The 25,282-nt window shown below is 42.7% G+C and overlaps 1 protein-coding gene across 1 annotated transcript in view; it reads left to right on the plus strand.

The window, feature by feature from the left end:
* Positions 1–1,573: 1,573 nt before the first annotated feature.
* The window catches only part of NPTN (neuroplastin), a gene marked incomplete at its 5' end in the record, with an annotated part of 33,173 nt that continues 9,464 nt past the window's right edge, over positions 1,574–25,282 (plus strand). Inside the window, 5 exons of the mRNA XM_055319834.1 lie at positions 1,574–1,952; positions 6,824–6,995; positions 10,492–10,586; positions 20,887–21,020; positions 24,903–25,176. Coding sequence (XP_055175809.1) covers positions 1,574–1,952; positions 6,824–6,995; positions 10,492–10,586; positions 20,887–21,020; positions 24,903–25,176 — 1,054 coding nt within the window. The remainder of the gene's footprint in view (positions 1,953–6,823; positions 6,996–10,491; positions 10,587–20,886; positions 21,021–24,902; positions 25,177–25,282) is intronic.

The following is a 25,282-nucleotide window of genomic DNA, read 5'->3' on the forward strand; positions in this document are numbered from 1 at the left end:
ATGATTTTGGAGGTCTTGACCTCCAGTTAAGTAAGTATAGCACATTGTTGCAGAGATCGTGCAGGTTTAGGGTTCTGAGGTCCATAGGGTGAAGTTTATCTCCAAAAGCAAGTACTTTTAGGGATATAAATGGAATGTTTTCCACTTGGTAACCTCCATTTTTAGTCAGTTCTTTATGTCCTTGGTTTCCGGACTATAGGAAAACGGTTCCATATAATTTATACCTTTCCTTTGGAATGTTTTTAATCTGATGTTGCTAGATCCTGGCCCCACTCTGCCCAACACAGAGGGGTCAGCTTGATCCCCAGAGAAATTGACCAGCCACTCAGTACCTCTTTTAGCTTCTTGCCCTGTACCTTGGGACACTGCTTGAATTGGTAGAAATGCCGATGAACCCTAGGTGAAGTAAATGGGTGAGAGAGAGTATGCTTGCACTGTGATTTAGTTTATTATGGACCCTCCTCCCAAGTTCTTCAAATAAGTCTGGATTTTCTACTCTCTTTCTGCCATTGCCACCATGTCTTATGGGAGTGTAACCTAAAGCAAATTATGGACGAGTGGAGGTAGGCATCAACTTTAATTCCTGGCAATGCCTGGCAATGTTGTTGAGGCCTAACCTTCACCATAGAATTTATTTCATCATTGTACCTTTCTTATTCTTTCTGAGCTGGCCTCTGGGAGCTAGGCAACTAAACTGTGTAGACAGAGCCTGTCAAGTACCATGGTTATTTTTAAGACTGACTTTTCAGCAGAGTTCTCTAGCTGTATGAACTTATGGAATTGTGGAAGGCATAGTCCCTCTATTGGTATTGAGTTGGATTGCTGTTAACGCTGGTTTCACCGCTGAGCGGACCCCCATAGGAATTCTCACTCTCAAGTACAGACTGTCTTGTTTCCCTGTGCCTGAGTGAAGGTCTCCATTCAAGTGGAGGCTAACTTAGTCACAGATCGCTGGGCCGTTCGTTTGCCATAGACCCAGGGAAGAACAGGATGTGGAGGAAGTCTCCTGAACTCAGGATGGAATCCTGCACGAGAAAGAATTATGCTACCTTTTCAGTTGAAGTTTGGACTTTGATTCCCAAAAGAAGGCGTCATTAGGTCAGTTAATATTTCTTGAGGCCCACAAAAGACATTGCATCTCTAACAAAGTGTTCACCCATCCAAAAGAGAGATCCTGACTTGGCATATAGACCTCCTGCCACTTGCGGTTATCTTTCATCACTTGCCTGAATTTGAAAAGGTAATGGTTTGTGCTCTAAGGAAAGAGACTCTTCCCCCGAGACCCGAAGCTTTCTCATTCCTACCAACTGGGCCCATTGCTAAAACGCTTTCCAGTGGACTTGCTTCTGCCTGGCTAGCACCTGGGCTGCCCCAGCTTGAAATTAGCCTGCCTTTGCTTCATAAGCTTCCCAGGGTGGTTCTTCTTCTAAAAGCTTGTATGAAATGCTATTTACTGTCTCTTTATAGTTTAAAAATGAATCCTTTTTGTTCTTTGCAACTCATTTGCTTTTTTCTTTTCTTTTCTTTAAATTACTATTAACACCTGTTGATTCTTTTTTTTTCTGATTGGCCTGTCACTGCATTCCTGCTCCCCCTCCCTCTAGCTGGGTTTGTCAAGTCGCCCATGTCAGAAACTAAGCTCACTGGGGACGCCTTTGAGCTGTACTGTGACGTGGTCGGGAGCCCCACGCCAGAGATCCAGTGGTGGTACGCAGAAGTCAACCGGGCAGAGTCTTTCAGACAGCTGTGGGACGGTGCTCGGAAGCGCCGTGTCACCGTAAACACCGCCTACGGGTCAAACGGCGTGAGTGTGCTGAGAATAACCCGGCTCACCTTGGAGGACTCTGGGACTTACGAGTGCAGGGCCAGCAACGACCCCAAGAGGAATGACTTGAGGCAAAACCCCTCCATAACATGGATTCGAGCCCAGGCCACCATAAGCGTCCTTCAGAGTGAGTCCAGCACCCTACAGTAGTAGTACTGTAGTCATTAGAGGTGGCCCGATGACCCTTCCCTTCTGCTTCCTTTTCCTTTTCCCCAGTATGATCGCTCACCCCACCCCTTGTCTTCGTTTTTTCAAACCCACAACCCTTCTGGTTGTAGTGTATGAAAACATCTGTGGCAACTTTTTTTTTCTTTGACGTCCTCTCTACCTCCCTCATTCCCTGACCCTTTTCTGTGTCTTTCTCCTCAGGAACAAAGAACTTGGGGAAATCCGTGCCTGTCCAAAATCATCTGCAATGGGAAGAGGTGGGGAGGGAGAACTGGGGGGGGGGGGGCTCAAACAAACACTTAACACTCCTAAAACCAGGCATTTATACCAGGGTAGTGTTGAATTGTTTCTTTCCCTCCCCTTTTAATTTTGTAGTAGGTTTCCTGCTATCCTTTTGCTGATTTATTCTCTGGTGCCTTTTTATTTTTGTTTCTCTCCCCAGTCTAACTACTTTTATTTCTTCTGTTGATCTGTTTGAAGCTCTCTGAGTAGCTGCCTTCACCTCTATGGTTTTAAGTTTGTGTCTACCCAGCCTCTTCCCTCACTGTGACTTGGTGTCATCCTGTTCTGTGATGGGAATGTTGCCATAGGTGCAGTGTGGTGGTGTGTTTTGGTTGTTGGGTGGCATGTAAGCTTGGATATCTCCATAGTTCCAGCTCTTTTTCTTTTCTGAAACAGTGGCATGTGCTTCTCTGATAACAGCCTTCCACTACAGCAGTACACTCCTTACTGGTCCTGCCCATCCAGTCTCCTGTTCTCTTAAAAGCAACAGCCCGAGATTTCCTTTGTATGTCTTGCTGTTAGGCACCAGGTGACACTAAACTGCAAAGTATTTTTTTTTTAAACCCCATTATGCTGTTTCAAAGTCAGATTTGGCATCTGCTTCCTGTTCACAGATTGACTCTGATGACTGACTGTTGGCACAGTCCTCCTTATCCCAGAGACTGGCAACCCCAGAAGTAGTTTGGAAGCCATTCATACTGGCCTTTTCTTGTATTTTGAAAAAAGAAGAAACTAAATTCCAACTAAGTGATGAGGGAGAGCCTAAGCGGCTGGTTCAGAATTCTTCTCTTCATCTGTTGTAGCAGGTACAAGTAAGACATTAGACCCGGGAGCTCTTGTGGCCACCTCTTTTTCTGAAAAATGTCTTGCTACTCGTGTAGTGGGAAGGAGAGGGAGGAAGAAGCCACCACAGAGCTAGTGCTCCTGGCCAGGAAGAGTTAGTTCTAGCCCCACATCTGACTTGATTTTAATTGAGGGAGCATACTCTACTTAATGGAAAGATCCTTTGGGTTTTTGCCTTCTCTTCAAGAACTCAGACTTATAGCCAGTTCTGGCTTAAGGAACTGATTGATTTAGAAAGAATAAGTAAAAATAGTAAAAACGTATTTATGAGGAGTTTGATAATAATGCAGGAAATAATAGGACATGGGCCCTGAATCTGTATACTTATGTGGAATATAGCAGATTAGTTGTCTATTCTTTATAGTACCTTAGAAGATGCTTATGAAGAGGATAGGTCTTAGGGGAGAGAGAGGAGAGGCTGCTGCAGCTGGCACTGTTCAATCAGAGAACCTGCTTCTGGAAAGGGGAAAAGAAAACCTTGTCTATGTGAAAATGGGGAATATTAACCCAGCAATTTTCTTTTATTTAACAGTTTTTCCCTTGCACGCTTCCTTCTCCTGCCCCCTCCCCCGCTCCTTTCCTTATAAAACCAGAATTACCCAAATGGCCACAAAGATCTGCAGAAGTTTGTAGGCATGGACTGGGCTGGGCATTTGGTACTTGTACGTCCAGGAGCTTGACTCAAGTAGACCCATAGTTAAAAGGTCATGCCTTGGGGCTAGAAGATGATGAGTCTTTGGGGGGCACTTACCTACCAATTCATTTTGAAAATACGTAACATTCCCCCAGTTTACTTGGAAATAAACTTCCTACTTTAGAAGTGTCTGCATGTGGTTAAACCAAATCCTGGCCAGTTTAAGTCTTATCCCAGACTTCCCCATCAGTCAGCCCTAGTTAACTGTTTCAGAGAGCCAAGCTGCTGCTGTTACTTTTTAAAAACATCCTGAATTCACTCTAATTGGATTGTTTTGTGGTCTTAGCATCCCAAGGACATTTGCCTCCAGGAGGTGGTTGAAGTCTTCTAAGGATGACTTCTTGACAGTACTTTTCCCCAAAGCTCCTTGAGTAAGGTAAGGCAGGAAGAGAAATATGCCCAGTTTTTAGGTATCTCTCTGGCCATAGCATGTTCTTCTACACAAGCGTGGTGGTGAGGCTAAGGATCTCCCATCCACTACTTCTAAATAGGGAGTCAGTGGCAAGTAAACATTTTTGTTCATCTCTCGTGGACTTTCACGTGCAATATTAAACCACAGAAATAAAAGCTCCACCTTCATCCTGGTGCAAAATGCAGGTGTGGCACCCTGGCCAAGGAGCTTTGGTTTAGCACTGGTTTCCATATACAGCAATCATCAGAGGGAGGTTACCCTACCCCACAGCCCTCCTATGTTGCAGAATCATATTTAAACCTATTTAAATTATCCACTTGCTCCCAGCTGACTCTCTCCTGGATCTTTAACACGTAAGGGGAAAAGAGCTTTCCTTTGCCTTCCAAGAATTCTTGGCAGAAAGTCTCCAGGTTGCTCTCATCACCTTCTTAATCTCCTTGAGCTGCAGTGGGCATTTGCATCGTCACAGGTAAGAGTAGCATTTACTTTGGCCTCCTTGTGTTGAAACATCTGGAAGCTCTTGGCCTCATCCTCAGAGTTCACCCTTTCTCAGTGCAGTCTGAGAAGAAGAGCCAGAAGGAGAGTCCCAAATGGGACAGAAAATAAAATTGAATAATAAAAATTTAGTAAAAACCTAAAAGTGTGTTTGGGTTTTAATGTTGCCTTTATATTTTTAATTTCTGTGGAGTACTGGTTCTCTCTTTTGTTTTTGCTTGGTTTTGATTTTTCTTGGAATTGTGGTGCTTTCTGCTGATGGTGTATGTGCGCCTTCCATTGCAGGGTTTGCAGCCGTTCTGCTCGACTTAAGGCCCAGGGACTTGGCTTCTGTCCAGTGTGTTTTGGAAACCATGGGACACCACTGCGCTAACGTGTTTACATGCATCTGCTTCTGTCTTAGTGGCTGCTATGCCTCCATTATCTGTACATAGAGACCCTGTTTGATGTTACCAGTAAGGACCAGTGCTGAATGGAAGATAACCACTATCCCTTTGCCAGAGTTGGAAAATAGTGAGAACCCATTTAATTGAACAGACTTAAGGATTTGCTTTATTTGTCACAGTTTTCTTTGATATGAGCTCCGTAGTCAGAAATGTTGCATTGATTAAGAGGTCCTTGGGCATTATATTCTTCAAGTGTCCCATGACTTTTCCATTCCATCCCCCTCCCTGCACAGGGAACAAAGCTTATTAGTTCCAGTGGAGGGAGTGAGTTCTATACTCAAGAGTTAAGAGTCAGCACTGTACTGCATAAAATGGTGTCAGGTTGCTGCTACCGAGTTGTCAGGTGCAGGGAAATGAGAAGTTAATCAAGATTTCTGAGAAACAATTGGAAAAAGAACAAAAGAGGAAATACCTCTAATGTGGATGGGAAAAGTTTAGAATTCACCTGAAAATGTCTGACCAAAAGTAGAATAGCAGCTAAGCTTAGGAGAAGATTAGATAGAGGAACAACAAGACAACAAATAGACATCTTGACTTTAATATAGTGATGGAATTCAAAAGGCTTTAAAGTATGAACCTTCTAGGAATGATAGTGTGCCTTAAAACATTTCTGCTCAGTGTGTTCTAATATTTGAGGTTATTTTTATAGATTTTAAACTAATGACCCCAGGTTATCTAAGCCCAGGAGAGAATCAGAAGATGAAGTATATAAATTGCTATAGGGTAGAAAGTGTGTGTGTTGGGGGTATGGAGCTGGGGGAGGGAGGCAGAGATAGAGAATTTAGTCAGATGTGTGTTCTAGGCCCAGTGTTGACACTAACAATAACTATGGCCTTGCACAAGTCATTTTCTGTTTCTAGCTCTTAAAGAGTGGGATTCAGTGAACTCTAAGGACCTTTTAGCTCTAAAAATGCTAGGAGCCCACGATACCAGCACATATCACACTCTATGTTATCTGCACAATGGAATGTGTTTTAAATAACAATTCTGAAAAAGCTTTGGGAATAAATACGGGCTGGAGAGAAGAACTGTTGATGGTTCCTTAAGAATTTTCCCTTGGCAAAATTTGGAAAATGCAATAGACTTCTGGCAGGAAATTTGCTTTCAGGATCTACACTGTTTCTTTCTACATAATTAATGGCCATGGCTGGTTTGCCATAGGTTTATCAGAATTAAATGTGGGAAAAGCCATACATGTATTATCTAATTATAGCTATTACTGTTCCAGGGCCTAGTGACTCCACAGGGAGTTTATTAGTTATATACAAATGATACTGCTTTTGTCTTCAGAACTGCAAGGTGGAGCCTGGTTTACTAATTGAAGCTGAATTGGTTGGTCGTTCTTAAATCATAAAACGGTGGTGTTCAAAAGTATAAGTGGATTGTTGCCAGTACAAGTACCCGTAATACTCCCATTCTTTTCACGTCTAGGCCAACTGGTCTTCAGGCTGTTGTCTGCGCTAGTGGTCATTTGCTTATAATCATTGTTTTTTCCTTTCTTGACTTCCTCTAAAGTGGTAAAGTGAAATTCCTCATGTGGTGGTCCTGTCTGCCCTCCCTCTTTTCTAGTCTCCCCATCCTACCCCATCTGATTCTCAGGCCAGGGCTACAAAGAATGGAAGGCTATGGCTCCCTATCACTGTGCACTCTTATTACAGAGCCAAGGATTGTCACCAGTGAAGAGATCATTCTTCGAGACAGCCCTGTTCTCCCCGTCACCCTGCAGTGTAACCTCACCTCCAGTTCTCATACCCTTACATACAGCTACTGGACAAAGAATGGGGTAGAACTGACCGCCACTCGCAAGAATGCCAGCAACATGGAATACAGGTGAGAGGGGCTAGCAGTTCCTGGGAAGGTGGAAGGGAGCATTGCTGAGCTTACTGTGGACATTCATAATCCACAGCTATGTTATGAAGGAGACACAGAAGATATATATGGTCTTTCTCCAGAGAGTCTAATCCAGTATATCTGGGGTGAGGCCCAGGAATCTTTGAAAGATTTCCAAAGCATTCTAATGAATAGCCAGATTTGAGAGTCATAAATGTTCCCCTCACTATGATAATAGAGAAACAGAAGGCATTGAGAGTGATTTGCTTAGGGTAACCATGCTAGTCAGTAGGAAAGTCACAATTAGAATGCAGGTCTTTTGACTTAATCCAGGGGCTTAAGGAATCAGAATGAAATCTGCCTTAGGACTCTTAGAGCAAGAGCACCCTAAATGATCTTTCTCCTGGATAGATGTCTGAGTTACCTCTTGAGAGTAATTAATAGGACCATAACCTGATCAAGACCAGTGGATACAGGGCCCTTTAGTGGTCTGGATTAAGGATGGTAACCTGGAAAAATCATTTGATGAAAGGGGAATATTTGCCGGCTGAAGTTAACCTGGCCCCCAAAGATTTGGTGCTTTTTTGGAATACCTAGAACACATGGCACCTCACCTTTCAGAATAGTTTGTGGTTGAAAACTAATCTGGAAAAGGATTGGCTGATTCTGTTTGTCAGGTTGAGTCCGTACAAAGAAAGAGTGCACTGGAGTAATAAGACCAGGAAAATCTGCATGCCTGGTAGTAGCAAGGACCTTCTGCAGTATTTTGCAAAATTGAGATCTTTTCATATCTCTTATTTAATTGACCCACAATCAGGATCCTGTTTTTTTTCAAGTAAGGAAACTAAAACTCAAAGAGCCAAATAGTCTATCTAGTAAATTTCAGAAGCAAGGCTAGGTTCTCTGTCTCCTGACTTTTTAGAATCTAGGTTTTTGGGTTGTTTTTTTTTTCCTTTTTCTTCCTGCTTTAACATACCATTTTAGTGGCAAGTTTAATCTATCTCCACTGTAGTTTCTTTTGATATTAACTTGGAAATATAGCCTCAGACATATTCTCATAGTTTGGAAAAGCTTAATCACATAGAACTGTTGGGTAGGATGAAAGGCATATGTTCTTGGTCTATTTGTTAGTTTTACAAGTTTGTATTTTTATAATAACTCTTTCAAGGTACCAGACATCCAATTTTGTTTCACTGAGGTCTTGTACTATGTCACCCACATGGCTTTGAACTGTAGCTTTATAAATTCGAGTTTGACTTTATAAAATGCTTCCTCCTCCTCCTCGTCCTCCTCCTCTTCTTCTTCTTTCTTTGTTTGGTCAGCTTATTTGCAGCTCTCCAGAGGTGTCCTGCATTGTCAGAGTTTTTCAGGGAATCTGTGTTCTCCCACATTTTGTGAAGTAATGGCTGATGAGTCCCTTGGGCCACCTATTAAGTGATCTATGGACCAGTCTGAGAGACCCTGCACCTGCTTGGCTATTGGGGTGGTTTTCCATTTGCTTCAGTTGTTTCCCAGTAGCTAGTTGAAGGGAATGATGTAGGGGAGATTTTGAACCCACAGGCATGGGCTCAAGCTTGGGAGTCATCTTTCCAAGTCTTTTTTTTTTTTTAATTTTTTAAATTAATTTATTTATTTACGATAGTCATACAGAGAGAGAGGCAGAGACACAGGCGGAGGGAGAAGCAGGCTCCATGCACCGGGAGCCCGACGTGGGACTTGATCCCGGGTCTCCAGGATCACGCCCTGGGCCAAAGGCAGGCGCCAAACTGCTGCGCCACCCAGGGATCCCTCTTTCCAAGTCTTTTCAAGGATCTTAGAGTTAAGTTAGTCTGAGCTCTGAAGATACAGCTGCTGCTCTTCCTCCAAACTCTGGAACATTTGCTAAGAGCAGCTGACTTGTGTCTGTTTTCCCTATTGGGAGCATATTGATTTAAGAAGAGCCCCTTGTATCAAATTTAGAAGACTCTTGGCTGTTCCTCTAAGAATGTTATGCTGCCGCGGGTATGCCGAGGTAGTCCTAGGGATATATTGTCTCTCCTCATCCATGATCTTTTGGGATGAACAGTAAGATGGATAAATATATTGAGCCAGTCAGTGGTTAAGGCTTGGGGTTTTTCTCAGACATTAGTACAATGTAGATTTGACCATCACAAGTACCACATTTTACCACTGAGCCAAAAGAGCAGGAGCTGTATGATGATCATCTTCTGATGTAGATTTCTCTTCAGTAATTAGACACCAGCCTTTCTATGTAAGTTTTGGGGTATGTGTATAAAGCCCTAGTGTACTGAGCTGGTGTGAAGCTCCTTGTCAGGGGCAAGAAAGCTTGTTTAGGATCACCCTGTGGAATTCAGAGGAAGTGCTGTTCTAGCCGTGCACATGTCCTATAGTCCTTCTTGTCACTCTGCTTAACTTGATCAGGATCTCTGCACAGCTGTTCACTCTGAGTTTACATTCATTCAGTCATTTGCTCATTTATTTATTCATTCCCCCTGCTATATTTCAGGCCAGGCCATGTGCACTGGGTATAGAATTATGCAGCAATTCTATGCCCAGTGTCTGTCCACATAGAACTTGGTCTTTTGGGAAACTGGACATTCATCAAGCAATCACATAAATATATAATTATATGTTTTGATGCATGTGTGTGAAGAATTACACTGTAGTATGAGCAAGAATGTCAGAGAGATGTCACTTTGATTGAGGGTAGGAAGAAATGATGTGAGCCAAGACCAATGCAGAAGGAGTTAGATTAGGCTAAGAGTGATGGGAAGAGCATTCTCTGTAAAGAAACATCTTGTGTCTAGGTTTTGAGGAAGGAACAAGCAGGGCACATTGAAAAACTGAAAAGAGCCCAGCAGGATTAGGAAGTGGCTGAGATGATCATAGGAAGGAGATCATGCAGGACCTTAGGCGTTCTAGCTGTACTTAAGTGTCTTAAAAGTTTAGCTGCATCTCTGTGGCTGGTGCTCTGATTACAGAGATTTGTTCCGCCCACTATCCCTTGGATCCTGTGAGTGAGATTAAAAGGCATGGTACCGAAATACTGTGTGGGAAGAACAAAACTACCAAAACAGGGTCTTTAAAAGGGGAGCACAGAAGAAGGTTTGCGGTTTGCCTTTTTTCCTGCTCTTACTTATTTGACTAGAAACATGAGGTAAGCAAGAAGGTTTTTTTAGTGATGGCTTCATCCTCTATATCTAAATATAATCTAGAGTATTTTGTACAGCCCTCTATTTTGATTACTTGTTTAAGGTTAGAGACCATGTATCATTCCATCTTTGTATTCCAGGCACCCAGTAAGGAGTGAAGCTCTAATGTTTTGTAATACGTGGAGGGAGGTTTTTGCTTTCAGTTAGGAGGAGGTGAGTTGCATTCAGGGACACGGTTTGGAGAGCAAGGTCCCTGGTTGCCCTTTTGATTCTTATTTTGTTGTATATTTTGTTGTATATTTGTTCCCAGCTTCCTCACTTCATTTTTTTTCTCATCTCTGCAGGATCAATAAGCCGAGAGCTGAGGATTCAGGCGAATACCACTGTGTATATCACTTTGTCAGTGCTCCTAAAGCAAATGCCACCATTGAAGTGAAAGGTACAACCCAACAGAGGCTGCAGTGTGAGCCTCTCACTCTCCTTCTGAGACACTACTTTGGTCTGGACTCACATTCTTCAAGCTGTTCTTGTTCCCAGTACGGGAGGCAATAAAACATTATGGTAGGACCACAGGCTCAGGAGCTTAGCTGCCCAGGTTTAAATCCAAACCCTGTTATCTCTTAGCTCTGTGACTGTGGCAAGTTCTTAACTTCTTTGTGCTCCCATTTCCTCATTTGTAAAACCAACCTCATGGGTATTGTAAGGAGGAATAAGTAAGTTAATGTGGTAATTTGAATCATATGAAATTGCTGTTTCTGTATGGTAAAAATGTTTGAATGTTGGCAGCTTCATATCATTCAACCTATGTAAATCTCTTAGAACAAATAGTGCCTTACAAATATTATACATAGATCTCTCCAATGGGCCAGCAGAATCTGGAAAAATACAATGTGTGGGATGAACATAAACTATCTGTGGATGATTCATTGGAATTTTAATAGAAACTGGGTGCATGGCATCTTAAAGATGCAGCTGCATCTTAAATATGTAGCTGAAAGTTCCCAGAAAGGAAGGGAACTCTAGGAGAACTGAAAGAGAAGGGACAAGTGAACTTGGAAGAGTTGGAGCTACCTCACATCGTGAATCCAGCTTTCCTGTGTTACTTCAGAGAAGCAGCTGAGACCCAGAAAAGTGCAGCCATGAACTCTGGGTCACAGAGTGGTTTGAGACAGAACTAGCGTTAGAACTCATGTCTTGACTCTCAGGCCCATGTTTTTCCATTTTATAAAATGTCCAGAGGCAGGCAGGGCTCTTGTTTGAGGACAGACTGAAGAAATGGGGGGTTTGGGGATTTTGGTGTTTTTTTTTTTTTTTTTGTTTTGTTTTTTGTTTTTTTTTTTTTAGTCTGAATTTTGCTTAGGAAGGATACAGACTTCTTTAAATCTACAGGTGATACTTAGCAGCTGGAAGGATAAATTTAGGAAATGGGAAGGTCCTATAATAGGTATTCAGATATGTCTTAAAATAATTAGAAGACTTGGGCAGCCCAGGTGGCTTAGCGGTTTGGCGCCTCCTTCAGCCTAGGGCCTAGTCCTGGAGACCCAGGATCGTGTCCCGCGTCGGGCTCCCTGCATGGAGCCTGCTTCTCCCTCTGCCTGTGTCTCTGCCCCTCTCTCTCTCTGTGTGTCTCTCATGGATAAATAAAATAAAATCTTAAAAAATAATAATAGTAATTAGAAGACTAGAAGTTTAAAGAAAGGCTTAGATTCTAAGTTTCAATTATATGCTGTTATTAAATGAAAGTAGTGTCTTGCTGACACAGCCCTGACTTGTAAGTCAGTGTAAGGACAGCCAGTATTTCTCCTCTAGCTGCCAGACTGAATTCTAAATGCCTGAAGGGGTTGAGTCACACTGGTATGGTTACAGTCCACGTAGGCCAGACAACCTGGGATTTGATTAATTCAGGGCTTTTCTTGGAGAGGTCTGAGTTTATCTCTGTTTTTGACGGATGACCGATTTGTTCAACACGATGATGAAGGTATGAGAAGGCCTTTTCTATAAGCCAGTCAAGTGCCTGTCCTTGCCTGGGTGAGCCGGGCTATGTGGGGAGTTGTTTTCCTCCTCCATGAGGTACTGGTGGCTGTGCAGCATTCCAGGCTGAGCCTTTGGCACAAAGTCCCAAGCGTGGAGGTAACAGGATGGGTGAGGGAGGGGAAAAGGTGTGTGTAGTTAACTGTCCTCCCCAAGCCTAAGGGTGATTACATGCAGTTGCAAGTCCCGGCTTCACTGTGATCATGCTGATTTGGCTCTAATAATTTCTAGCAGCACTTTCAGGAGCGGAGACAGAGGTGGTTTCTCATTGGGTTGGCTACTAAAGTGGCCTCCGAGGCATCTTTCCTCACTTTCCCCACTTTCCCTTCAGCAGGTAGAAGGTCGTGGTCTGGAGCTGGAGAGAATAGGAGGCTGCAGGCAGAGAGTTTTCAAAGGAAGTTAAAACTTCCATGCTTCTGATTTATCGGCATGATTGTGTGCTGCACTATTGGATTTTACTGCCCAGCAGCTCTGTGAGGAAGATTGGGGTGGGAGGTGATATCCTGATTTTAAAGGAGTTAGACCCTAAGAGAATTCTCTTTTGTAGAATTCCTAAAGCATATTCTGTGATTAGCTTGGACAGATACATTAGCCTCTCAAAATTCACAAGGAATAACAGCTGAACTTTTAGGTGATTATTAATTTAGGCTGTAAAGACTGAACATTTGACTTTTTCTGTTTAACTTTAAAAAGATTTGCCGTAGTCCCAGGATCATATTCTAAGCTAGGTGGTTGGGGTTGCAAACTGCCCTGCATTGAGAGAGAAGGGGATAAGAGGCGTAGGGGAGGCATTGCTTCCCAAAGCATTTTCATATAAACTCTGGTTTTATTTCTTCAGTTGCCTCTATGGTGGGGTAAAAGATATCTTTTTATAGCTATAATGATTTTAAGAATCTGATTAATACAGGTAAAGAGATAGTTGTACTTGAGAGAGATTCAAGAAACTTAAGTGACCTCTACTGAAAGGAGTCTCTCAGATTCTTCCTTTGTGGCTTAACTAAATTGGCATTTCAGGGCAGTATAATTTACACCATACAGATAGATTTCTTTAGCACCTGTTCTGCAGCCCTCAGTTCTTCCCCCCCCCCCGCCCCCCCGTTCGGCTTTTATTGCAGTTCAGCACCTCGTCCTGGGGTGTTGTTTGAACTTAGCACTGTGAGGAGTGAAGGGCTTAGACGAGACCAGAACTGGGCACTGTATAGCAGATCACCACGCTCTGAGTTACTTATGGTGAAGAGAAAAGAAGGCTGAAGGAGTGATAGGGAGGGGCACCTGTTCAGGAACAGACCTGAAGTGGCAGTGTTTTTCTATCCTAGCCTGTAGATCCCTGTCAAGAAAGAGGTTTTGAGAATGGTAATGTCTACATGTAGTAGGGATGGCCTTGCATATTAAGTACGGTTTGTTTTTTTTTCTTTTACTTTTTTTTAAAGGCCAAGAATGTGGCACAGTGTAAACAGGAAGATACTGTTTAGGATTACATTTCTTAGGTATCTGGCAGGTGACCTGAGCAGATGCTGGGGGTGAAAGAGCAGGGCTGGCCAGAGGAGAGGAAACCGCAATGACTAGACCTTAGTGGGACCTCTGCCCCATAGCCCAGCCTGTCTGGGGATCCTCTTAGATAACTGGGGGGAGGCATCGTTTCCCCAGCTTTTTGACTCTTCAGGGGTTGTGTCTTCTAGAGACTGCACAGCCTGTTATAGAGTATTCGTGAATGAATAAGTGTTGACTTTTCTATTCCTGTGATTATTTAACCTTTCTAACTCTTACTCCCTCTCTCTTCCCTTTTCTTTTTCTAAAATTTTAAAAAGAAAAATGTGCTTGTAACAAAGCACATTAAAAATGTCCATGTAATTTACAAAAAGAGAAATCCCCTTCATGACTCTCACCCTGTCCTCATCACTCAATTATTTTGATTAATCCAAGAAACAAGAATTTGAATTTTATTTTGTTTTTAGAAAAGGATTTTGGTGGCCACAAAATCCTTTGCAACAGATATGCCACTGCCTCTTGTTAAAGGTACATCCCTGCCCTAGGAAGGTCTGGGTTGAGAGTCTTACTTGTTTTATTAGGCTCAACATTATGTCTCCCTGCTCACTGGGCATTTCAAGTGAGTTTCAGTCTTTGGGGGACTCTGGTAAGAGCTAAGGCTTATCATGGTTTTATCATCTATCTATGTTTTTCCCTCCATACTCTCAGCTTTCTTTGTATTTTAACGTTATGACTAAATGTTAGGATTTCTGTAAGTCACCTTGTCCTGCATCCCTGTTTACTACTCTCTTGTGTAGCCTTACAAGTGATATATTAAAGTTCAAACTAGCTGACATGGACTGTATGGTGATGACAATATCATGAAGAGTAATAATGCACATCTCTCATTTGTACAGCATTTTCAGCATGTAGAGCATTTTCATGGTTATTTATTTGATAGGTAGCTAGTTTGATAGGCAAGGATGCTTAGAGGTACTGACAGCCTTGAGGTCAGAGCTTATGTCAAAGCTGGTTCTGACTCAGAATTGCCCATACTTGAGAAGTCTTTGAAATAAAAATAATAATACTTTGAAGCTGCTAGAACATTTTGAGCATCAACCTCAGCCCAAATAACCATACGTATTCTTTCTTTTCCTCTCTTCAGAGTGCCACCCTGACCTTTGTTGAGAAGAATGACTAACATTGCATATTAACTGTATGCCAGGCACTGTGCTAGATGCATTACTATTCTTGTCCTCCCCTATAGTCTTCACAACTTGGATGAAGATACCATTATTATTTCCACTTTCCAGGGGAGAACATGGAGGCTCAAGGGAATAAGATGAGTGGCCCAGTGTGACAGATAACCAGTAGAACAGGGGTTCTCACCCAGGCACTCTCATGCCAGAGCCTGTGCTGCTAAGCATTAAGCCATGTTGCTGTGTTCAGCATATAACAGCAGGAAAGCCTTGGACTAAGAGAAGAAATGGGTTCTAATCCTGCCCTGCCATGAAATTTGCTATGGCTCTAGCTATTCTCTGTCTTTCCTCAGGCCTCAGCTTCCACAAGTGTGATGAAGCAATATAAGATAGATGGCCTTAGAGTTTCTGTAAGGCTCCAGTAGTCTCTGGTTCCCTTATATGGACACAAAGGAGAGGTTGGGTTATTGAAGGAAATGACCTCTAAGCTTCTTTTCCTTGTGGTAGTGGCTCTGTCAACTTCTCAACTTTGGGAATGTCACATCAGTTCCCTAATACCTCCACTCACTCCTCTCCCTATCTTAAGGGATAGTTCCTCCTTATTGCTCCCCTAATCTCAAATCTCATGCCAGGAAAGGTATGAGAGCAGTGGTTCTCAAACTTGATTTAATGTGTAGGCAATGTGGCCTGGACTTCAGGCTTATGAAGAGCACCCGGGGGGATTATAGTGTACAGCCAAGGTTAGAATCACTGTCTTAGAGGAGACTTTACTTGCCATCCACTCAATGCTCTCACCTGCTGGAAAGGGAAGAGCCTTAGTTACAGAAGGCAGCACAAGTCCCAGACTGCTCTAGTCTTCACAACCGATGATGAAACTTCTCTTTGTGGAGAAGGCTTATTGAGTCACAAGTCAACATCCTTCTTGCTTCCATTTTGACCAGTCTCATATTGCTTCTTGGGCTTAGCCCTTGGCTTAATAGTAAATCTTAACACTCTCTGCCTTCAGCCAAGCCTCTAAGTTTGCCTACAGCAAAGATGATGTGTCTCTGGGATTTGATAGGTTGCATAAAAGAAGCAATGAGACCATGATATGGAATCAGTATGCTTACTTAGAAAGAGCCTGCCCATTGCCACCTTTAAGGATGGAGTTTCTTTGGAAAATGAGTTTTGCGGTTATGAATGTGCTTTGAAAAGTAAGCTCCAAATAAGCTGTCCAAGTAAGAAACCCCATACCATGACCCCGTTCTTATCTCTGTTGTGTTTAACTTTGTTTAATGTCAGCTTCAGCTGAACATGTCTCCATTGCCTAATGGAGTAGTGGACACTTTCTACAGCCACCAGTGTGACAGAGAAGCTGGATGCTTTGCTGTAAGTGTAGGCTTGGCAGGCAACAGAGGGTACTGAGGAACACGTGTTAGTCCTCAGCCATGGGCCCAGATAATGAAATTGGGTCAGATGTTGTTGGGTGATTAACTAAGACTCTCTTGGAACCCCTGTGTTGCCATTCATCGGGATATTGGAAGGCTATCCATTAGCTTATGTCTAATATTAGAGCATGTGGCTAACAAGGCCAGAGAGCAAGTTAATTTCCCGAGTGGATCTGTGATCTCTTTTAAAGGTCTCTGTTATCCTCTGTGCCTCCCTGAATGGGTAAGGGGAAGTGAGGAGTATTTGGCTCTGTCAGATGCCTCAGACCTATCTTCAGACCAGCTGACCCTGGTCAAGCAGTTTCTCGTTAAATGGCAAGCCCATAGAAGGTGAGGCATTTAATCAACATAAATAGGCCATTAATCAAAATTTGTCAGTATCTGACCTGATTAAACGTTTAATTAGAGTTCCAGAAGTCCTGTTTATATCAGCAAACATAGAATATGTTAATCAGTATCTCTTTGATTTCTGAGAACTCATAATACCAGAGTCTAAGCCTCGCCTTGCCTTTCCCTGAGACTAATAGCTCAATTTAAATATTTGTTTTTGACCTTGAGTTCCAATTATGTGCAAGACTGGTACAGAACTTGAGTTTTTCATTCTATGTAAATAGAGTTATATCTTCTTCATTGGGTGGTTAAATTACCCCCAGACTTAGTGGTTTAAAACAAGAAACACTACCTCGTTGGTTCTGTGGGTCAGGAATAGGGAGCCAATTTGTGGGGTGGCTCGGGATCTTCTGAAAGCTCGATGGGATCTGGAGGATCTATTTCCTCGATGGCTGCCTCACATGACTGCTGTGGGCGGAAGGCCTCACTTCCTCACTGCGTGGGCCTTTTCCATAGGCTGTTGGAATGTGCTCCTAGTATGATAGCTAACCTTCTCCAGAAGGTGTGATCAGAGAGAGAGAGCAAGGAAAAAGCCACACCATCTTTCGTCAACAGTCCAAAGCCACATACGTTCTTCTGCTTTATTTCATTTATTAGAATCCCATCACTAGGCCACACTCAAGGGGAAGGAACAATTATGTTTCACTTCATGAAGGGAAGAGTATCACCGGATTTGGAGACTGTTTAAAAACCACCACGAGTGGACTCTGAGCCCTAAGGTCCCCCGCTTGCTTCCCTACCAGTACTAACATGTGCTCTGAGAGCCTGGTGACCTTTCTTGCTGTGGGTTCACTGTCCTACCCAGCTGGTGGAACAGGAACAGGCTTTCTTTCTTTCTTTTTTTTTTTTTATCCTTCACTATTTGAGCATAGTTGACACACAGTATTATATTAGTTTCAGGTATACAGTTTTGTCATTTGACAAGTATATGTATCATGTGATGTTTACCACAAGTGTGGCTACCATCCGAGGAACAGGCTTTCTGATTGAGCAGCTACCATAAATGATAGAAGTGTAAAATATTTTCATTGACTCAGAGGCTAAAGTAATAGTTGTAATAATCTCTCTATAGCAATAGAGTGATGTGACTGGGGGTGAATTTTCTCTCTGCCCACAAAGCTAGTGATGCTTCTACCATCCCAAGGGTGAATAATCAGGACTTCACTCAGTATTCTTTACTAAGTAAGAAGAAAGCAGCAATAGATCTAACCATTGAAGACCCTTTCCCATAGGTTACGCTGTAAATATAGTCAACAAAGTGTGATGAGGGTAGCTAAGTTCCTTGTCTCTGTGCATAGTAGCCTATAAGGCCATGTTCACATCTGAAAATAGAAGCCTCTGGAGAACACCAAAGTAGATGAATGAAAAAGTCTTCACTCCTAAACACCTGGGTAGGAGTGAAACCATTCCCATCCCTCTCCTCAGTCTTGGCCTTCTCGTCTGCATCCTTTCAGAATAGCGACTTCTTAGAGGCCGTGGCACCATAAGCCAACCCAACTTTTAGCCGTCTAGGTCATTCTAACGTGCAATCTTGGGATGAGTCCCCAAGGTAAAAGCTGATGATACTAAATTCACAGTATTATTGGAATTAGTTAGATAACTGGGCCAGAGTGGGTATTCTCTATGGGACAAAGGAGAATGAAAATGGAAAAATATGTCACACACATGCTGATTCCTAAAATTTATATCTCTACCTTAGACGACTCCCCTCAGCTCCAGTCTGGATATTCAGCTGTCTACTTGAATGTTAAGTATCTTAAGCTTAACATGTCCTAAACTTTGAACTCCTGGTTTTTACTACCACCATTGTTCCATCCCTAAACAAAACAAAATAAAAACAAGGCAACAAAAAAACCCCACCCTGATTCTTCTGTAATTCTTATCTTAGTAACTGGCAACTCCATTCTTAGAATTATTCAAGCCAGAAACCTTGGAGTCATCCCTGACTCTTTTTCTCTTGCATCCCACATCCAGTCCATTAACAAATACATTAACTCAGCCTATAAAATATATCAGAATCTCCTCACTTTACTGCCACTGCCCTCATCCAAACCACCTTCTCCCTTGCCTATATGAACAGCTTCCTAAATGGTCTTTCTTCCACTGTTGTCTCTCTACACAACTGTCTACCTAGTAGCCAGAGGGAGGCTGTTAAACAAGTAGATCATTTCCTACCTTTTCTTGGCACTTACCAGTGGCTTCCTAGCTGACTCAAGAGTAAATGCCAAAGTCACTGCAGTGGCCTACAGAGTCCTCTTCAATCTGGGCTCCTCTGTTCACTCTAATCTCCTCTCCTACCATCTTTGCCTTGCTTACTGAGTTTCAGCCAAACTCCTCCATGCTGTTCCTTGTCCATAATAAGCACAGCTCTGCCTCACGGCTTTTTTGTCTTTTATTTGGAGTATTCTTCCCACATATATAGGAGTGTGCTACTCCCTTATTTTCTTCATGACTGTGCTAAAATCCACCTCAACAGAAAGACCTTCCCCCCACCACTCTGTGATGTATCTGGCATGTGGTAGGTGCTCAACAAATGTTTGTCAGATGCATGAAACACAACTTGAAGCAAAATGTGGTAACTCCTCTGCTTGTTAAGTCTTCCCGTGATGGTGTTTTAGTTAGTGGATTGCCATGGAGCTTGCTCCTTGGAATACTTAAGATGGTCTTTACTATTTATTGCGTGAAGAAAGCTCTGAGGAGGGGGGAGCAGGTGGTGGAACAGTAGGTCTGAGCAGTGACCAAGTGGCTTTGGGAGAAATCGGGTGTGGTAGGAATAATATTGAGCCAGCTGGCCTACTCCCTTCTGCAGTGAGGAAGTTTGCCTGGAAAAAAAAAAAAAGACATTTCCTGTATAACATCCTCTTTTGAAAACCCTTCACACTGAATAGTACTGAGCAGGCGTCATTTGGGTAGGCAGTGGTTATAAAGAAAGCTTGGGACCTCCATTTCTGTCCGGGTGCCTCTGGAGGTGGGTAGGGAGGCATAGTCTGAAAGCAGCAGAACTTTGGATCATTTTTTAAGCCAAGAAAAACCAGGCTTTTAGAGGGGGAACATGGAGTAAGCCCATGATACAATACTCTATTGTACAGGCTTCTGTGGTCTCAAGATGAAATGTTTTAAAACTTCCCTATCCAAGGGCACTGGATGTAGACAGGAGCCAGAATTACCTTCATTTGGTAATGGCTGTAGAACCGAAGCATGGAACGATTAAAGAACAAGCAAAACTAGAATCTGGACCAGGCTTCTTGAGTCTCTTTCCTGTCTTGGCCAAGAAAGTGACATCTGGCCTACTCTGCGTTGTACTGCTTTCACATTACTATAACCAGTGAGGAGTATGGTGGAAAGTATCATTAGGATCAAAGGAGACTAAATTCAAAGAATTAGTCTCCATCTCTGATTTCTTAGATCCTTGAAACTTACCTAATTTTTAAACCACAGGTGCTATTTCTTCATAAGTGATCCTGTAACGCAGAGAAGACCAGCAACGTCTAGCATATCTAGAAATTCCCCCAAGATTGGGTTTATTGAGATTACTGCAAATCAGGTGTACAGGTCAGATTCTTAAACTGTTAATAAAATCTCTTAGGACACTGGTTGAATTTCCTCTTTATTCCTTTCTTACCCCTTCTGAAGACCAGTTTGCTGGATTACCTCTTTCCCAGAAGAACCTTGCTCATTGATGCGCATCAGATAGCTTCTCCATGCATTAATTGTTTTTACATACCTTGCAATGGGACTTGATTTTAGGTGTTTGATTTTAGGGTTCTCCCATTTCCTTAAAGGAATATAGGACATTTGATAGAATCCATAATTGCTATTACTGCAGTTTGAAAAAAACCAAAAACCTATGACTGGAAAAGGAGATGATAATAACTTCTGTGTGCTTTTTTTGCCTTTTTTTTTTTTTTTAAGAATGTTTTAATTTAGGGCAGTTGAGCCTGTGTCCCCTCTTCCAGGAGGTTAGAGAACCCACCTACATTGTTAGTACAACTTCACATAATGGTAATCCTGGTATCTGCTTGGGCTGCTTTGTTGGGTGGGAGGTAGAGAATAGATTGGTTCCATTGCTCAGTTCTGACCTGAAGTGCATGTTGTCAAAGATTTTTATGAGGATAGGCCTAGAGACTGGCTGTATTAGAAGCAGAGCTCTGAGTCAGTAGGTGGGACCTTTGTATCCTATTCAGAGTCGGCTCTTGTGGTAACTGTTCAACACTCTCTCTTACAGCTGCTCCTGACATTACTGGCCACAAACGGAGCGAGAACAAGAATGAAGGGCAAGATGCCATGATGTATTGCAAGTCAGTTGGCTACCCGCACCCAGAGTGGATATGGCGCAAGAAGGAGAATGGTATGCCCGTGGTGAGTAGGAGGCAGCCCTGATTCTCTCCCTGGGTCTCTGGTTGCTGGAGTTTCTCCTGGGAGGTCCAGACATCTGGACCTGCCAGTTGCTGCATCCTGCCATACTGGCATGGCTTAGGGTCACCCGTTCTAGTCATAAATGGTTACATGATAAATCTGGAATTCACTGACAGTCTCCGTCCAGCATGGAATCCCTACATAATTTGTTAAAAGCTGACTGTTTGCTAAGGGATTAGACTGATTTGCCTTCAAGAAGGAGACTGACGGAGCTTAACCCCAATCTTAAACATTTTTTTTTTTTAATTTTAGTCCATTTGTCCTAAAGAAAATATTTTCTTGAAGTAGTTTTAATACACCTTTCTTGTTTTGGAGAAAGACGAGGCAATGAGAACAATTTAGTACATTCGTGGAACACAGGGAGTACTGATTGGGAATTGAGGCAACATGGTAAAGCGCAAGGGCAGTCTTGGACATTGGAAATCCAATAGTATCTGCTCCCAAAGATGTTAAAAAAAAAAAAAAACTTTTCTAATTGGCCGGATGATTTTTTTTTTTTAAGATTTTATTTATTCAAAAGAGAAAGCAAAAGAGAGAGAGTGTACAAGTAGGTGAGGGGCAGAGGGAGAAGCAGACTCCCTGCTGAGCAGGGAGCCCCATGCAGAGCTCGATCCCAGGACCAGGATCATGACCTGAGCCAAGGGTAGACACTTAACGGACTGAGCCACCCAAGTGCCCCAAGGGATCTACTTTTGCTGAACCTCTCTGTTTTCCTGCTTAGCTCCAGCCACAGATTATTTTCACTGCTGGGGTCTGCTCATTCAGAAGGCAGCCCTGTTAGGTAGAGGAAACCAAACTTGAACATTATGGCTCTTCAAATGGTGGGAATATAGTCTCTGCCTTCTCACCTCCAAACGGCCCTTTTCCAAGATTGAGAGGCATATGGCACATCATTTGGTCTCCTGCCTATCCACTGGAAAAAGATGGTTTGTTCTTGGCACCCCCAGTCTTTGAGTGATTCTCTTTTGGTGCCTGTTTTACTTGGCTGCAGGGTGAAAGGCTGCATGCAATGCCAAGTGCTTTTTTTTTTTTTTAAAAAAGAATGTTTTAATTTAGGGCAGTTGAGCCTGTAATAAAAATAACTCTTTTCCAATCACCTATCAGCCTGTCTTCTCTTTTATAGACGGGCAAGGGGTAATGTGATGACTTGGGGATAAGATAGCTTGATGGCGCTCCCTTTTAATAAGCCCTGGAAGGGCTATCTACTCCCAGTTTTGTTTGAACTTTTTATTTTTTTATTTTTAAAAGATTTTATTTATTTATTCATGAGAGGCACAGAGACACAGGCAGAGGGAGAAGCAGACTCCATGCAGGGAGTCCAACGTGGGACTTGATCCCGAATCTCCAGGATCACGCCCTTGGCCAAAGGCGGTGCTAAAGGGCTGAGCCACCGGGGCTGCCCTATTTGAACTTTTTAAAGAGAATAATGGGGTACTTTTTTTTTAAGTAAACCATAATTTATGACAATAAATGTAAAAATTACAGTGGTACTAAATACAAAGTTTTCAGCATCCTCATTAAAAAGCAGAGAAATAATATAACAAAATGTTGCTTAAAGATAATCTGCATATAACAATAGTACAGAAATATTAAAACAAACATGGACAAAGATGTATATGGTGAAAGTATATAATGTAGAATAAATGAAATATTAACATTACAGAAAGTGAAATTCAAATAAACATGAAACCAGAAGAGTTCCTTTTTATCATAGGAGGTGTAATCCAGGGGCAGCCCCGCTGGCCCAGGGCGTTATCCAGGAGACTGGGGATCGAGCCCCACACATCGGGCTCCCTGCATGGAGCCTGCTTCTGCCTGTGTCTGTGCCTTTCTCTCTCTCTCTCTCTCTCTCTCTCTCTCTCTCTCTCTCTCTCTGTCCCTCATGAATAAAAAAATAAAATCTTAAAAAAAAAGAGGTGTAATCCACAATAAAGACAAAGCTGTCATGATTTTTTATGCTACATAATACAGTTTCAAAATGAATGAAACAAAAACTGGAAAAATACGGAAATATACCAAAAAAGCAGTTAAATGGTGGCAGACTTTGACAGATGAGATGGAGGGAAAATGAACAGCACTGTGGAAGACTTGATCATGTAATGAATAAGATAACACAGTCTTTCATACTGAAACCTAAATATCAGTCACTGTTATAAATATATGTGAAAACGTCCTAAGTACAAATTAATTTAATGGTATTTGAAAAGATACCCTTTAAAAAATATTTATATATATTTAAAAGTTTTTACTACTGTATAGCTGACATATGATGTTACAGGAGTTTCAGGTGTATAGCGTAGCGATGGACGATTCTGTACATAATGCAGTAGCCACCACCATTAAGTGCAGTCACCGTCTGTTACATTGTTATTACAATATTACGGACTCTCTTCCCTGTGCTGTACTTTCATCCAAGACTATGGGGTACTTTTGATGCTTCTCCTTAGTCATCAATTCTGTAGCAATAGGACAGGTCCCACTCACTATCTTATTATGCATTGATTGAAAAGGTTAAGGTTTCTTGCATATGATGGTGTTCAAAAACTACAGGTTAAAGGCTTGTGGAACAACAACAACAAAAAAAACTAATCCCTTCTGATCATAAGTGAAAAACATGGGCTTAGTGAACCAGTAGAGCAGGGGTCGGAGAAGCTGGCAGCTTTCTAAGTCCTCGAGTTGAAGCTTCAGGGAATAATTTATTTTGAAGGCTTGATTTGCCATTTCAGCCATACCCACACTCAGTTACAGGCACCACTGTTTGCTATAGTTAAACGTCATTATCTTCCCCTTTCTTCCCCTATTTCTGATTATGCTTTATGCCTAACAACTGACACACGATTCCACTTTTGCCTGCCATTACCCCAGTGCTGTACGCTTGTCCCAGCTCCACCTCAACCCCTGCTTGTGTACTCTCCCCTCTGTCTTCCCACAAGAGCCTGGAGCACTCCTGTCCTGCTTGATCACCTCTCTTCCCCACCACCCAGGGCAAAAGCTGGCTTTTCTGTGAAGCTTTCCCTGAGTCTTTCTGGCACTGGCCACTCCCTCTCTGCCCCACAGTACTCAGTACGTGCCGTCTCTTGGGGCTTCTTGCCGTGTTCCTGTAACCATCCCTTTGGAGGTCTGGTTCCCTCTTAAGGCCAACCTCCTTGTTCACTTTTGTGTCATACTTTTTCCTTTCTGTCTCCCCTTCCCCTTAGTAGGATGTGAAACACGTAGCATACGTTAGTAAATAGCTGTTGATTGACTGAATAAACTTTCCTTTATCCTTCTGATTCTTAAAGGAAAGAGAAGTTAGGACTTTGTCTACTCTGACTAGGAGCAAGTTCTTAGCATTCTTTCTGGAGGAGGTTTAAGACGACTTGTCAGAACTCACCAAGTGTGAAATAGATGTGCTAATTCTGAAGTCCTCAGATAGGCCTGAGATTAGCATATATGTCTGACTGCGGAGGTCACACCCCTCCTTCTCCATCTTCTTCCTGTGATGGTCTCTTCCCTTGTATTTGAAGTAGCATTTTCTAGATTGAGTTGGTCTTTTCTGAGGCTACAGGGTAGGACTTCCATTCACTTCATAGAAGTTGGAGAAGTCTAGAGGACATGGCAGGGGAGGCTTTAACCTGGCTCTGCCAGAAGCTTGCTGATGTGTTGTTGTTGTTATTGAAAGGAAGCCGGTAATGAAGTGCTCACAAGTTCCCTGGACAAAGATGGTCCTAGACATTGCTCCCTCATCCCAGCCAGTGGTCCTGCTAGGACCTTGCCACCTTGTCTTGCACACGGATTCACCTACTCTGACCTTTGTGTGTTCTTACTTTTTCTGCCCCCGAGCAGGACATTGTCAATACCTCCGGCCGTTTCTTCATCATCAACAAGGAAAATTATACTGAGCTGAGCATCGTGAATCTCCAGATCACAGAAGACCCTGGCGAGTATGAATGTAATGCTACCAACTCTATTGGCTCTGCCTCCGTTGTCACCATCCTCAGGGTACGGAGCCACCTGGCCCCACTCTGGCCTTTTTTGGGAATTCTGGCTGAAATCATTATCCTTGTGGTGATCATTGTTGTGTATGAGAAGAGGAAGAGGCCGGATGAAGTTCCTGACGGTAAGAGCATCCCTACAAAATAGCTGTAATGTGGGGGTTGGTTCCTAGGGATGGTCTCCAAGCGCCCAAAAAGGACTCAGAGTGTTGGGGTTTGATCCCAAAAGGA

The sequence above is a fragment of the Nyctereutes procyonoides genome, unplaced genomic scaffold (assembly GCF_905146905.1).
Source record: "Nyctereutes procyonoides isolate TBG_1078 unplaced genomic scaffold, NYPRO_anot_genome, whole genome shotgun sequence".
Lineage (NCBI taxonomy): Eukaryota > Metazoa > Chordata > Mammalia > Carnivora > Canidae > Nyctereutes > Nyctereutes procyonoides.